This window comes from Sparus aurata, chromosome 9, assembly GCF_900880675.1.
Source record: "Sparus aurata chromosome 9, fSpaAur1.1, whole genome shotgun sequence".
Classification (NCBI taxonomy): Eukaryota; Metazoa; Chordata; class Actinopteri; order Spariformes; family Sparidae; genus Sparus; species Sparus aurata.
The window spans coordinates 14,993,821-15,008,916 of record NC_044195.1 but is presented as its reverse complement, the minus strand read 5'-3'; the positions used below and the strand labels follow the sequence as shown (position 1 = coordinate 15,008,916).

The 15,096-nt window shown below is 41.4% G+C and overlaps 2 protein-coding genes and 1 non-coding gene across 3 annotated transcripts; 1 reads left to right on the top strand and 2 right to left on the bottom strand.

Moving 5' to 3' along the window:
- Positions 1-212: 212 nt before the first annotated feature.
- rpl24 (ribosomal protein L24) lies at positions 213-8,117 on the bottom strand. The gene is made up of 6 exons (XM_030428502.1): positions 8,042-8,117; positions 7,840-7,915; positions 7,143-7,253; positions 1,746-1,882; positions 636-699; positions 213-343 (listed from the first exon to the last, which is right to left on the bottom strand). The coding sequence occupies exons 1-6, from the start codon at positions 8,044-8,046 to the stop codon at positions 263-265; spliced, it is 474 nt and encodes a 157-aa protein (XP_030284362.1). The 5' UTR covers positions 8,047-8,117; the 3' UTR covers positions 213-262.
- On the bottom strand, positions 6,528-6,708 carry LOC115588803 (small nucleolar RNA SNORA23). Its single transcript, XR_003985420.1, has one exon. It is a non-coding gene; the product is annotated as a small nucleolar RNA SNORA23 (small nucleolar RNA).
- A 359-nt stretch (positions 8,118-8,476) lies between the features above and the next one.
- Positions 8,477-14,466, top strand: cep97 (centrosomal protein 97). Its single transcript, XM_030429543.1, has 11 exons — positions 8,477-8,680; positions 9,569-9,711; positions 9,812-9,970; positions 10,094-10,195; positions 10,705-10,818; positions 10,920-11,086; positions 11,189-11,353; positions 11,475-11,653; positions 11,794-12,445; positions 12,561-12,636; positions 13,379-14,466. The coding sequence occupies exons 1-11, from the start codon at positions 8,644-8,646 to the stop codon at positions 13,880-13,882; spliced, it is 2,298 nt and encodes a 765-aa protein (XP_030285403.1). The 5' UTR covers positions 8,477-8,643; the 3' UTR covers positions 13,883-14,466.
- The last annotated feature ends 630 nt before the right edge of the window (positions 14,467-15,096 follow it).

Sequence of the window (15,096 nt, the reverse complement as noted above, 5' to 3'; positions counted from 1 at the left end):
TTTTACTCTTTAAGCATCTGTATTCCAAATAGTGCAGTTGACTCCAAAGGCTTATTCTCAGTAGCTGATAATTTTTTTTTTTTTTTTTAAATCCACAACTGAAAATGCAGGTGAACACACAGTTGGAAGATTAAGAGGTATGGTGGCATGGCTCTGATTATCTTTTCATCTGTCTACAATATTGGATTTACAAATGACAAAAATCACACAAATCAGGGTTAACCAAAATTTTTTATTCACAACCAAAATCAATGAGTCAGCTTTAGCGTTTTCCTCCGACGCGGGGTGCGCTGATCTTCATGGGCTTAGCGATCTTGGGTTTCTGTGCAGTCTTGGTAGAGGCCTACAGAGACAGAAATACAAATCAACATGTTGATTAACTTCCTAAAAGATCCAGTGAATACAGGGGAGCAGGTAGCTGACATTATTCAAGTGCTCAAAGTCAAACTCATTATAGCCTTTTGTCAAACCACGGGCTACAACACCCAGAAGATTTACACCTACAAAGTTAACACTTAATAATAAGAGTCTTAACTATTACAATCCTAAAATGTATAAACCATGGAGCATTCCACATTTGATATTAAAAAGTAACTAAAACAAAACACTATTACTTCAGCACCGTCAGATCTTACCTTTGCACTTGGAGCAGCGGGCTTCTTGGCTGCCTGCTTCGCCTTCTTGGCCTCCTTGGCAGCTCTGAGAGAATAAGGAGAAACAATCAATTAACTCAACAGGGAGAAAAGGGAGAAATTCTAGGTCATCTTTGACCTTCCATATAATCTATGGCTTAAAATCACCTGGGGGGAATGTCAAATGAGAAACCATTTAAGGGTTAAATGACCACCCTGTAATGTGTCAACTAATGAAATACCTGACAAATCAGGACGCAGGAGTCTCATACAATTCATTACAGCCATAAAAGCAATGCAGCTCATTGATTTTCAAACATTTCTCACAATCTCCTAATACACCTCATATTTAAAAAGGGGTGGGTACACCTCGATTAAAAAACAATTGTCCTAGAATTTACATCAACATATTGCCCATCCTTAACAGGTCGGGGTCCAAAATAAGGCATAGAAATGTTTTTTGTTGAAAAACGGTTTCTGGCTTGTATTTCTTGGACCTTTTCTTATTTTTGAAATTCTTACGCAGGTACCAGCAAGGCAGTTGAGCTCCCAATCTAGACCACATCTCTGACCGTACACAATGTTATACTGTAGCCAAAATGCTTCAATGTTGGGATAATTTTTTAACCTAGTCAGATTTGCATTATGTACATATAGCAGCCACACATTAACAAGGGGAGACAACATGTAAAGATGCAGTTATGTTGGGAATATAAACTGCTTCCAAATGTTCACTTCTTGCTTAAAAAAAAAAACCCCACAGACTACACAATGTACAATTCTTCATATTCAGCCATTTTAAAGTTGCCATTGATGACATTCACAAGTTCTGAAATGCTGCACTCCATATCATTGGTCTAGACTAAACTGATACCAGGTGGATTTTTTATGAATTAAAATTTCATAGTGAAAATTGATTGCAAGAATCAACTTCATTCACAAGGTTAGCTGCTGTTGCTGCTACTACAACTCCACAGGTGCATGATGCCTTTACTTCCAACACTACAACCCCTCAAGTTATGAAAATCATTCATCTGCCTGATTGAAAAACAACCAAAGAACCCATTTTGGAAAGAAAAAAAAGAAAAAATCAATTGATAAACGATGGTTTACCTGATGGCCTGCTCCCTCTGGGCCTTGCGGACCTCGGGCTTCTGGTTTCTCTTGGCCATAATCTCAGCCAGGGAGGCCCCAGTGATGGCCCTCTGGAATTTCACTGCGCGGCGGGTACGCTTCTTAGCCACCTCTTCCTGTTAGAAACACATGAAGAGACCGGTTTATTTGTATTCTGATGCAACAATATATCCCTACATTGATTATGTCAGCATCACTGACATGTGCTACCCAGCCCAACTTCTGCTCACTGAGGGAAAAAGAAGGCTTAGGAATATCCAACACATTCAGTGGTTCACATCGTGCACATCATGCAACTTGTATGTTTCTCAATAGCAATGTGTAAAACTGCCTGCAACCATATTTCTGGCCCAATCCCCACAGTGGTCCGTGGAGCAGGGCGTTTTAGCAGATTGCTCAGTCTCCACAGCTGGCTCCAATCAGCATGCACAGCCCTCAACATTGGTTTTATTGACAATTTTAACCTGTTTTGGGGGCGTTCAGCCTTCTTCAGGAGTGATGGCCTCCACCCCAGCACGCTGGGTAGCCGCATGCTTGCGGCTAATATACAGTACGCTGTACAATCTGCACAAACCACCTACTGACTCACTGCTGATACACCTGCACACGGACCCTCTACCCCTCACTCACCTTCACCCTCCCCCTCCTACACTACACACGCCCCCTGTTCAGTGGCCCCTGAGGCACAGAACGACATCCACACCATCAAAACCAGAATTTCCCACAGACAAATTACACCCAGGACTGTTTTTAGACCAAACTGTGTTTTTAACATTCCTTTAAAAAGACATGATGAGCGCACGTTCAATACAGACATTAAATTGGCTGTGCTGAACGTGCGCCCTCTTTTAAACAAATCCTTCATCATAAACGATGTAATTTTAGATAACAACCTCGACAGCATTCTCCTTACAGAGACATGGCTTGGCACTGATGCACCTGTTGTTCTCACTGAGGCTTCCCCACCAAATTTTAACTTTTTATTTTCTACAAGAGGACAAAAGGGAGGCGGAACTGCGTCAATCACCAAAGACACCATGTTGTCAAATGAAGTCTTTTTTAACAAATATTTATCATTTGAATACCATGCCTTTGTTTTTAGCAGCCCCCCCATCCTCTGTATGACAGTCTACAGACCACCCTGCTATTCCACCTCTTTTAACAGTGAATTCTCAGAGCTATTGTCAATAACACATAGCAATTATAACAGAATACTAATAACCGGTGATTTTAATTTACACATTGATAATTCCTCAGATCCTATGTCGAGAGAATTTTTAAACCTTCTCCATTGCCTTGATTTTAATCAACATGTCACACAGCCAACCCACAGCAGGGGGCGCACCTTGGACCTGGTCATAACCTATGGCCTGTCCGTTGGTGCCCCCTCTGCTGTGGACCTGGCTGTGTCTGACCACTTTTGTGTGTTTTTTACAATCACCAGTTTTAACCAGCAGGAGGCCCCAGTGAGAACAGTGAGGAAACGCTACCTAACTTCTGAAGTGGCTGCAAATTTTATCCAGATTGTACAGAGCACTCCTGCAGAAATTTTACCAGCACCATGTGATTTTATTGTTGACAATTTTAACCATATAATAAAATCAACGCTGGACTTGGTGGCTCCACTCTCAATAAAAACAATTAATACAAGACCTACACCCCCGTGGAGAAATGCAGAAACTAAAAACCTAAAGAGAAACTGCAGGAGTGCTGAGAGGAGATGGAGAAAAACAAAATTAACAGTTCACTATGAATTTTTACGTGGACATCTCAAAACATACAATAACGCAATCAAACAGTCAAGAATCTCCCATTTCCAAAAACTAATCGACGAACATAAAAACAACCAAAAATTCCTCTTCTCCACAATTGACCTTTTAACAAACAAAAATTTTAATAGATCCTCCAAAACACCAACTGATGCCCTTTGCGAGGACTTTGCAGACCACTTCAGAAGTAAAATCAATGACATCAGATCGAGTCTTTTACCCCAACAGATTTTAAATGTTGACACCTGAATCGTTGATTTTACCCGAGGAAACACTGGAGAGTTTTGCCCTGGTTGATGCGAGGACACTTGGTCGAGTCCTCTCCCAAGTAAAGCCCACAACCTGCCTATTAGACCCAATTCCCACACCGTTCTTTAAAAGACTTTGTGGATTCTTTGAGGATCAGCTGTTATACATGGTGAATTGCTCTCTTCAGACGGGGGTCTTCCCCGCCTCCTTTAAAACGGCGGTGGTGAAGCCCCTTCTGAAGAAGAGCAACTTAGATCCCAACATCTTTAATAATTATCGGCCTGTATCCAACTTACCGTTTTTAAGTAAAATTTTAGAAAAACTTGTTTTTAATCAAGTAAATGACTTTTTAATTGCAAACAACATTTTAGAGAAGTGTCAGTCTGGTTTCAGGACGAACCACAGTACAGAGACAGCCCTTTTAAAGATTTTAAACGACATCAGGTGCAACTTGGATAACAATAAACTCACAGTCTTGGTACTACTGGATCTAACCGCCGCCTTCGATACAGTAGACCATCACATTTTATTAGATAGACTGAAGACCCTGGTCGGCCTCTCTGGTACTGTTCTTAACTGGTTCATTTCTTACCTCACAGATCGACACTTCTTTGTAAGTATGGATACATGTTCCTCAGAAACCCACAAAATAAAGTGTGGGGTTCCCCAAGGGTCAATTTTAGGTCCAACTCTTTTTAATCTTTACATGCTTCCCCTTGGGGACGTCATCAGGAGGCACGGCATCAGCTTTCATAGTTATGCTGACGATACGCAACTGTACATCGCCGTGTCTCCTGATGACACAGGGCCTATTGATGTCCTTTTTAACTGCATTTTAGATATCAAGACATGGATGGCAGCGAATTTCCTACAGCTCAACCAGGACAAAACAGAGGTTTTACTCATTGGTCCTGAGGGCCAGAAAGAGAAACTTTTACCAAAATTCAAGGATTTTAAACCATCACAATCTGTAAAAAATCTGGGTGTGATTTTTGACTCTGAGCTCAGTTTTATTCCACACATCAAAAATATAACAAAAATAGGTTTTTACCATCTTAAAAACATAGCCAGAGTCCGCCCGTTTCTCTCTCAGGCCAGCACGGAGGTGGTGATGCATGCTTTTATCTCTTGTCGTTTAGACTACTGTAATGCCCTGCTCTCTGGCCTTCCAAAAAAGAGCATTTCGAATCTACAATTATTACAAAACTCAGCTGCACGAGTGCTGACAAGGACCAGAGGGCGGGAGCACATTACACCAGTTCTAAAGTCGCTGCATTGGCTCCCCGTGCGTTTCAGGATTGATTTTAAAGTTCTTTTAATAGTTTTTAAGTGTCTTAACGGTCTTGGGCCTTCTTACCTATCTGATTTGCTTTTACCTTATCAGCCGCCGCGGACCCTGAGGTCCTCCGGCACCGGCCTTTTAACCATACCACAAGTAAAGTCAAAAAAGCACGGGGAGGCGGCTTTCAGTTGTTATGGGCCCCGACTGTGGAACAGCCTGCTGGAGAACCTCAGGGTCGCGGAGACTGCTGAGGTTTTTAAAAAGAGGCTTAAGACCCATCTTTTTAACCAGGCTTTTAATTGAAATCTTAACTCTTTTTAATTCCTTTTAGGCTGTGCTAATCAGAGCACTTTTTATCCTCTTTTACTGTTTTATTCTCTGTGTTTTAGCCTTTATGCTTTTATTTTTTATAGTCTCTCATGTCTTATGCTCTTATGCTTTTATGTTTTAGTCCCTCATGTTTTTAGCCTCTATGCTTTTATGTTTTAGTCCCTCATGCTTTTAGCCTCTATGCTTTTATGTTTTAGTCCCCCATGTTTTTTGCCTCCATATTTTAACCAATATTTTAACCCTTTACTGTTTTAGACTATCAGTTTTTAATCTCCAGTGTTTCCTCAGGGGGGCCTGCCATATTGGGAGATGTCTCTGGTCTGGCCGCGGGGGGTGCTGTCCCGTGGACGGTTCCGGCCTGGGCGACTAGAGGGCTCTGCACTTTGGTGCGGGGCCTCCTGTCTGCCCGGGTTGGGGTGGTCTCTGTGGTGGGGCTCCCTGCGACCTTGGACTGGGATCTCTCCCAGTGTGGTTGGCCCCCCAAAGGTAGCTTCCTAAAGCTTCCTCTGTGCCTCAGGTCTCGCTGCCCAGCCATGTCTCTGTAGTGACAGCTAGCGTTTGTGTAGGTGTGAGTGTGTGTGTCTGTGTGTCTGCGTGGCTGTGTGTGTAGGTGTGAGTGTGTGTATGAGTGTTTATATATTTGTGTGCGTCTTTGTGCATGACTATGGGGGTGGGAGGGTTGGGTTCTTTTAAGCTTCTTCTCCTGATTTTATTTGCTGTTTCTCTTTTTCTGCTGTAAGGCACTTTGTGATACTTTCTGTATGAAAAGCGCCATATAAATAAAGGTTGATTTGATTTGATGATCAAAACTAACTAATATGAATTTTCAGACACTTTTCCATCCACATGAACATTATTCAATGAAGGGAAAAAAGCATAAAATTCTGTCATCTTTTACAGTTTTCGTTTTGCTGGATGCATTTTGCCACCACTGTCAATATAGCAAGTGCTTAAACTTTTGCAGACATAATACCTACTCCCATCTAACCAAGATACAATTATTCAGATCGTCATCAAGCTTAATTTATTTATATTGATACATTTTACACATACTACTGCTAGTATTTTACAAGTGCTAGCTATAATAGAATTAGACTACACATAATACAATTGCAGGTGATGAGGATTATAGAATGTAGGAGAATTTGGAGGCTGGCCGATGGTGAGATGTCAATAGAGACGTCAAGGGCCAGTACTATGATCTCCAGTTGTTCTATGGCTGCAGGTGTGGAGTGAGCGCTGATGCCCAGTCTGCAAAACACAGTCCGGCAACAACACGTAACACAGACTGATACTGTGCACACCATCCACCCGCAGCCAAACTAATGTTGGAACTTGTGTTAAGTAGTCTGAATATAAGTTCAGTCTATCCATAAACATTGTTTGTGAATCCCAAAACAGCTCCCTATGTGTTTCTCACTACAATGACATGTTTGCAGTGCATTTACATATAAAAAAAAGGTAAATTACTAAACAATTGCATTGGACTAATTCAGTACAATCATGGTGTTTTTTTCCATTTTGACAGCTGCATTGAACATAATGGTCAAATTTGCCATTAGCCAAATATCTGTACAACACCAACTGCTAAATCACCAAATACTACTTTAAAAGCAGACATCAGGCGCTTACATCAGTGTCACACATTACAGCAGTATTGCCTGCAGACCCATTTGCGTGTAAATTTCACCTTACAAAGACAACACCTTGTTACTAAAAAACACAAACACACAGCCTGTTACTTACAGACTGGCCCTTCTTGTGCTTGCGTCTGTACAGCACGGTCCAGTTGATCTGTCTAGGGTTCCTCTTGGCCAGGAAGGCAGACTCACATTTGGCGTTCAGGAACTGGAACACCTACATGAAGGTAAGAAATCAAGTAAATGGCTTGGTATTAACATATTTAGGCACAGCCTGAAATTACTCCTTTGATTTCACAAATCAAGAGCGCCTATTCAAAAAATGCTGACCAAATTACTCTAATGTGCAGTCATTTTAGATTTCAGACACATATGGGTCAGCATTCTGCAACACCACTGACAGGTGGCTGTAAGTACTTACAATGGGTGACACATTGTTATAGATTATTGGTAGCTAGTAGGGAACATCGTAGATTTAGTCAACAGTACTGAGTTTCGCGGGAGCTGTGACAAAATAACACTAACATCGAGTAACAGTGAAATGAAGTAGCCATGCACCAATGGAAACACAAACGTCTTTAGGCGCTACACGGTTAGGCTACTAGTTCATGCTAGCAGCTAACGATAGCAAGTCTCACTGGACTCTCCAGACTGGGCCTATTCCACAGGCTGTTATGTTACCAACACCACATATACTGGCGGACAAGTTAACACAAACTCAAAACACACAGCCTGTTATTTTGTACTTCACATCGTATATACAGACAAAGCAGCTGGAAACCGGTGTCGGCTAGGACGGTTACCTTTCCGTCTATCCTGGCGTATCGGCGGCCATGGCCGGGGTATATTTTATACCCACTGAAACTGCACAACTCGACCCTGAAAACAACAAATATAAGACATCACTAAGAGAAAACGTTACATATGTATTCATAATGTAGATAGCATCGTTAGAATGTTTATTAAAGTGTTGAGATGGCATTTGATAGTATTCCGTTCACTCACTTCATGATGGCTACGAGAGGGCACAAAACCGGAAAGAACGATGACGGATACGGAAACGGAATTGGTAGACGACAAACCGATATTTATCAATTAATAAACAGCGAGTATTTTTCGGTCAGTTTAGCCTCATTGTAAATGCTTTATGGGAAACATTCACGTTCAAGTAATTTTTCTTTAGCAAAAAAGTATTTTAATCGAATTAATACTTTGGCTACTCATCCCAATTATGACGTCATGATATGACGGTTGCCTAGCAAGCGGCCAAGCAGTAATTTCTAGCAAAATAATAATATAATAATAATAACTAATAAGGCAGATTTTGAATAAAAATATATATAAAAGGACTTCTAGGCTGTTTTGTCGCTAACATTATTACATAGCTTTTTTACTACAACCTGGTTGGTGATAGGAAACGACAAGAATTGTAGTCTTCTCAGGACACAAAGGCTCCTCTACTCAATGAGCGGGACGACCTGTTTAAACTACATTTCCCACAACCTCCTTTCTTAGCCGTTTGACAAGCGGCAGACGTTACTTGTCTTTCACATTACAGTCTGAAGCTAAATTGTTAGCGAACGATAGGTGCTGTCTGAGGCGACAGGATGGGTGTATCGGATTTACAAATAGATACAAATGCTGGTAAGTGGCTCGGTGGTTGTTTTTTTTGTCAGAGTGATGGTTCATTTATTTTACGGTTGCGAGTGAGTGCATTAGTTACTAGCTAACGTTAGCTTGACTGCATCACACCAGATTACTGCTGTTAGCTAACATCTCTCACATAAAGTGTGTCGGAGGATGGAGATCGTAACATAGTTTGTCACTTATCTCGTTTGACATGTAACTGGCGTCAGCCCACCAAGCCATCTCATGTTGAGTAGCCTTAATGTTCTGCACAGAAAGAGTGAAATCGTAGAGAAGTATTTATACATTTGGCACTATTTTGTTTTTTTCTTCCACTGTTCTCATTTGACAGTCAGCTTTTGTGCTCTCGGATGTCATAATGTCAGCCTTAACAATTACATCTGAATATACCATTATGTAAAAACAATGCACAATGCTAGTGCATCTTAACCCTGGTATTTAAACTCACTAACGTACTATATCTTATTTATCAACGGGCATATATTAAATTCTTATTCCCCAGAATTAGCTCTAACTACAGTACAAATTGCAGTACAGGTATGTGGCTACTCAGGCCATTTCTACAAAGTTGGCCATTTCTAGAATGCAACAATGTACCCATTATTCATTATGGTAAATGCCCTCGATGACCCCAGTTTACAACACATATGTTCCGTCAAAGATTTGAAGACTCAAGCAGCGTAACTCGAGATAACTCTGATCACAGCAAGCTGGAATCAATCTGTAAAATTAGTAGTGTGTCTGCCCCCGGCTTTACTGCAAGTGTAACGTTATACTGTTTGTGTGTGTGGCTGCTTTGAGATCTTGTGTGTTATGTAGCCATAGTGATGACAGTTGTTGTAGTTTTCCAGTGTATTTAATCTCCACTATCTTCACTCCTACAAGGACCCGTGGTGGATCTTTCAGCCCGGGGTATGCAAAAGCTGGATCCTAGTTTCATGTGCTCCGATGACACTCACACTCTCATCCTGGACCGTAACCACATCATGAAACTGGACCATCTGGAAAGGAGCCCAGGCCTTCAGCAGGTAGTTTCCTCAGTTTTCACCCTTTACTTAGAGCCTCATAGCATAGTGAGTTGGTACTTTTTCATTTGTTATGATAAATCTTTTGTATTTTTCCCTTTAGCTTTCTGTAGCCAGTAACCGTCTAGTGAGAATGATGGGTGTGTCTCGGCTAACAGAGTTAAGAGTCCTCAATCTTCCCAACAACAGTATTGGATACATAGAAGGTCTAAGAGATCTGCCACATCTGGAATGGCTCAACCTGTCTGGGAACAATATTAAGGTGAGGAGAGAATAGGTAAATTGTGAAAAATGTCATTTATTTCCACAAATGTAAAGATGAAGCCTTTTAGTTTTCATGTGTTTATAGTTGCATGTTTAACTGACTGTACACTCTATGAACCAGGTCATTGAGCAACTCAACAACTGTGTGTCCCTTCAACACCTGGATCTGTCTGACAATAACATATCTACCATTGGTGATCTGACTAAACTAGTGGCATTAAAGGTGAGTGCTGGAGCCTCTGAGGTCAGGGTGAGCCTGTACAGTAGGGCTGGCCAGGAGAGGCTTAAAATAATATTGCAATATTTTTAGGCTATATTTTGACAGTATATTCATCGATATTTTTAAATCAAATATCACAATATTTTTGACCAAATAGACCCTACTATTGGTACTTTTGCAAAGTGAAATTTCTGATCAGTAATCATCAGTGAGGTGGATATAATGACTAAGTGGGTAAATACAAGTATTAGCACAAGTAGAACAGTCTAGTAAATTCAGAAAATGTCTGTAATGCAGCCTTAAAACCAGGAAAGACAGCCCTTTCGCCTTATCACAATATAACGTTATCGAAAATCTAAGACAATACATAGTCTCATGTCATAATAACAATATATATATAGTTATTATGACAATATATACTGTATATCGTATATATTTCCCACTGCCAACTGTACGGTTATAGTGTCAGTTTTCTATTCTGTAACTTTTCTTAACTTTCTTTCCTTTTGCAGACACTTTTGCTCCATGGAAACAGCATTACAACACTCCGCACTGTTCCTGCTCACCTACCTGCCCACTTATCCATCCTCTCCCTGGCAGAAAATGAGATAAGAGATCTAAATGAAGTAATTAGCTCTCCCCCTGATTAAGAAAGCACCACTTATCACCATATAAGTTACATAGTGGCTAATTATCATTGACTGACTTTCTTTTGATTATTTCATAGGCGTCCTACTTGGCACCTCTCCATGACCTGGAGCAGCTGTCTATTATGAGCAATCCTTGTGTTATGGCGACCCCCTCATTGCCAGGTTTTGATTATCGACCATATATCATGAGTTGGTGCCTGAGCCTTAAGGTCCTTGATGGTTATGTGGTGTCACAGAAAGAAGGGTATGTACATTCCTGTGCTGTTTGGAGCCAAGATTTGACAATAAGGAAAATTGTCAAATGTTTGAATATCCTATTTATGGTGTATAATTGTCATAATTACAGTCTCAAAGCAGAGTGGCTCTACAGTCAAGGAAAAGGGCGTTCATATCGACCAGGTCAGCATGTTCAGCTGGTTCAGTACCTGGCTACTGTTTGCCCTCTGACGTCATCACCAGCTCTGGAGACGGCAGAGGACGCCAAACTTGAGAAGATCCTCAATAAGCAAAGGTATGAGTCTGAATTTTAAACAAGATCCCCTACTCACTTCAAGGCCATAATAACATCGCCATATATCCTTCTTCATGGAACATACGTAACTCATATTTGCACTAACATTTTTGTCTCACAGGTTTCACCAAAGACAGCTGTTAGAGGAGGGCCAAGGAGGCTGTCATAGTCCTCCTCGTCCAACTCAACTAGATGTGGAGAGCCACAGTCCTTCACATGCCGTCCCACAGGGGGGAGCCAGAGACATGAATAAAATCAGTGCATCTGCACCAGCCACTGCTCCGGCAGTCCAGGAGACAGGTAAGAGGACTGCTTCGTCATTCTGTGAGGCTGTTCAAGTGGGCATCATGTGTTTGTTTTACTGTTTCTATTTACAAGTAGCTGTGATGCAGTGCTTTCCTTTTCAAAATTGTAACTGTTTGGTGTCTACTTTTGCACAGAGCCAGTCAGGCAGTTTAATACCTGGATGAGCTCTGATTCCTCCCACCCATCATTGCCTGTGGTTCGCAGCCCAAGGCCAGGAGAGGAGCATATGTATTTGGAGGATGTGCAGACAGATGAGGACAAACTCAACGGCAGCATGCTCTCCTCAGCGTCCACCTTTCTCCCGTTCATGTCTGATCTGGATCCACAGGCAACTCACTCTGACAGTGAAGACGAGACAGAGACATTTGAACCCGACTCCCTGGCTCCAAAGCAGCCAGCACAGCACAAAAAGCACAACACAAACAAGACACATCATTCTCCCCCAGTGGATAAGCAAGAGAGGGGTCCTGAAGACGATACTATTTCTGGTGCAGCCACAACAGCTGGATCTCTAGAGGTCAGAGTTAGCACACCACAAAATGATCTGGAAACGTCATCTGACTTTGGTAAAGCAGAGATGAAAGAAGCCCCCAAGCAGGAAGAAGTTGGGACGTGTGCCAGTAAATCAAGTTTGATGGAAGCAGACAAGGCAGCGGTCAAAATACAATCATGGTGGAGGGGACAGCACACACGCTGTTGTCACCCCATGGCCAGAGATGTGCGCAGTGAGATACGTCTGCGCAGGATGCAAGAACACATCCTCTTCCTGACAGAAAGGTTTGACAGGTAACTCAATGACCGTCAGCGTTGTTTTCCATTGATGATAATGGGTATTGCATATGGTTGTGGATATTCCTAAAGACTCATGATATTAATTGTTTAAAATGGGATTTGTTTGCAGGATGCAGCAGCAGTATGAAGAAGAGAGGTTACAAAGGCTGGTTCAGGAGGAAGCTGTTAAGTTTCTGTGGAAAGAGGTCAGTGTTAGAAGTTGTCATTTATCATAACCACGCATTCACCACAGCTCAGTCATTAGTTATGGGTATAATGTTGGCCTTCCTCTCCGCACAGGAGTCTACAGACATGCACAAGTCTCTGTAAGGCTGCACATAGCCAAATGCTGTAATAACATGGCAATGTCTCCGCAATGACAATATCCACTTGCTTATGTTAAGCAGGAATATCTTTTTACTATGATGACCATCTTAGGTGAGCATGCTACATTTGCTAATTAGTACTATACTTGAAGTACAACTGAGGCTGATGGATATGTAAGTTTTGCCAGTATTTGACCACAAAGCAGAGTATGACACAAATTTTAAAAATTGACCGTGAGCTAGAGGAAAAGTTTGGACATCAGAAGTTATTACAGTTGGTCCAGAGGGCTACACAGTTGTGGGTACCACATTTCATGGCAATCCATCCAATACTAATAATCACACATGTCAACCTCATGATGGTGCTAGAAGAAAAGTCTAATGAACCAAAATTATTAGGTTTTATCCTCTGGGGATCATGAATATCTGTAAGTTTTCTAATGTTTCATGGCCCACTTGAAGTAAGCATTGGGACAACTGCTAGCCCAACAGACCTACATCACCATTAGTTACGCTGCTAGCATGGTTAAAAATGGCTCAGAGTGTCGAGTGACTTTGTGTTTTTTTTGTGATTTACATGCTGATTCATTAGTTTGACACTTTCCCTATTGTCTCCTTGTAGCTCCAGTCTATGCAGCAGTGGAAACAATCTGTGGAGCAGCAGCTGGCCTGCATTACTCGGGCTGCCATCCCTCCTCAGATCTTGGCTCCCGGATCATGTGCAGCTGCCCCGCTTGTTGCATCCAGCAAGACAAACCCACCCAGCACAGACGTGTCTTTCCCAGACTCCGGCTTCCAGTCAACAAGTGATCAGCAGGCAGCGCAGGAGGACAGCTTCCTGAGCAGCGGGACAGCAGACTCTCTGAAGACGGTACGAGCACTGAGCCCTGTTCGTATTGATGGCGTGGACAGCGCAGACTGCAGCCTGTTGGAGCAGTACCTCTCCTCTGTGCAGCAGAGGGAGGAGGAGGCTGAGGAGGTGATCAGTGACAGAACAGAAACGCCGCAACCCTCCTCACCACCATCACCCAGCAAAACAGCACAGTCCAACTCCCCCCAGCAGAAGGCAGCAAACAACCAATCACAAGTGCAAAGAATGGAGGAAACCACTCCTGGCCCTGTTTGAGTATCTAGACCTCAAAGACTGTAGATCTGTACAGAACTACTGAGTCTGTGTGAATTAGCACTGTCTATGGGATTGAGTGCACTTACCTTCTTTTGTTTATTAAGACTGAACCTAAGACAGGTTTGAAAACAATACTTAACTGTGAATGTACCTCAAGCTTTTTTTTATATTTAACTACTCAGATCTGTTCTGTCATTCACTGGACATGTTCCTTGCTGTGTAACAATGATTGTGATGTTGCTTCAGAAGGTATAGGTAACATAAGCAATCATTTCATGATGAAACACACCTCTACTGAAGTCCTGGTTATAACATATTCTCTTTATCAATAGCCACTAATACATATAATACATACATAGTATAAACTACAGCTAATCAGATTAGAAGTTGATATGTTAAGCATATTGCACTTGTAATCTCTGATATATGTACTCATGAAACAACAAACATACTATCTGTTATCTTATATAGTCCCAATAGCTGAACTCTTTTTTTTAAAATCAACTTTAGATGACATCACCTGGAAATGTTGTAGCAGCTTATCTTCTTAAAAATGTAAATAAATCTGCAATTATTATTTTCCAGTTATTGTTATTTGGATTCATCATTGAACATTTTTGAAATCACATTTCCTTAATATATTCATAATCCGTTCCTTAAAGGTGCATTATGTTAGAATTCACCCGGCAAATTCATTCTCTAAACAAAAAGGGGGTCCACATATCACCAGAGTAATATCCAATTGCTGCTAACTCTAGCTTCCATTAGCAAGTTAGATTTGACTTGATTTTGTTTTGCTTTGATGTAGCATGTTAGCTCAGTTAGCCGTGCAGCTAGCTGTCCATGTGATGAGCATGGTGCTTACATCGCTACCACGGGACCAGCTTAAGACTGGGACAGGCCCAGCTAGCTGGTTAGCATGCTCACTTGCATAGATACCTCCTTAACATAATACACATACATCCCATATTGAATGTTTTTCAACCAATGTTCTTTGCTTTTATTGGTGGACAAAGTTCATTTCTTTTTATAATGCAAAATCAACAACAAAAACAGGTAACTTTATTCTAATGTTAAGAGCAAATATTAAGATAAACTTGCACCCTCATCCTTGGAACTATTTCTTTTCATTATGCACTTTAAGAAAATTTTTTAAATGTCTGGAATAAACTAGACATTTCGATCTCTTGAGACTACATCAGGCAGAGTGTATA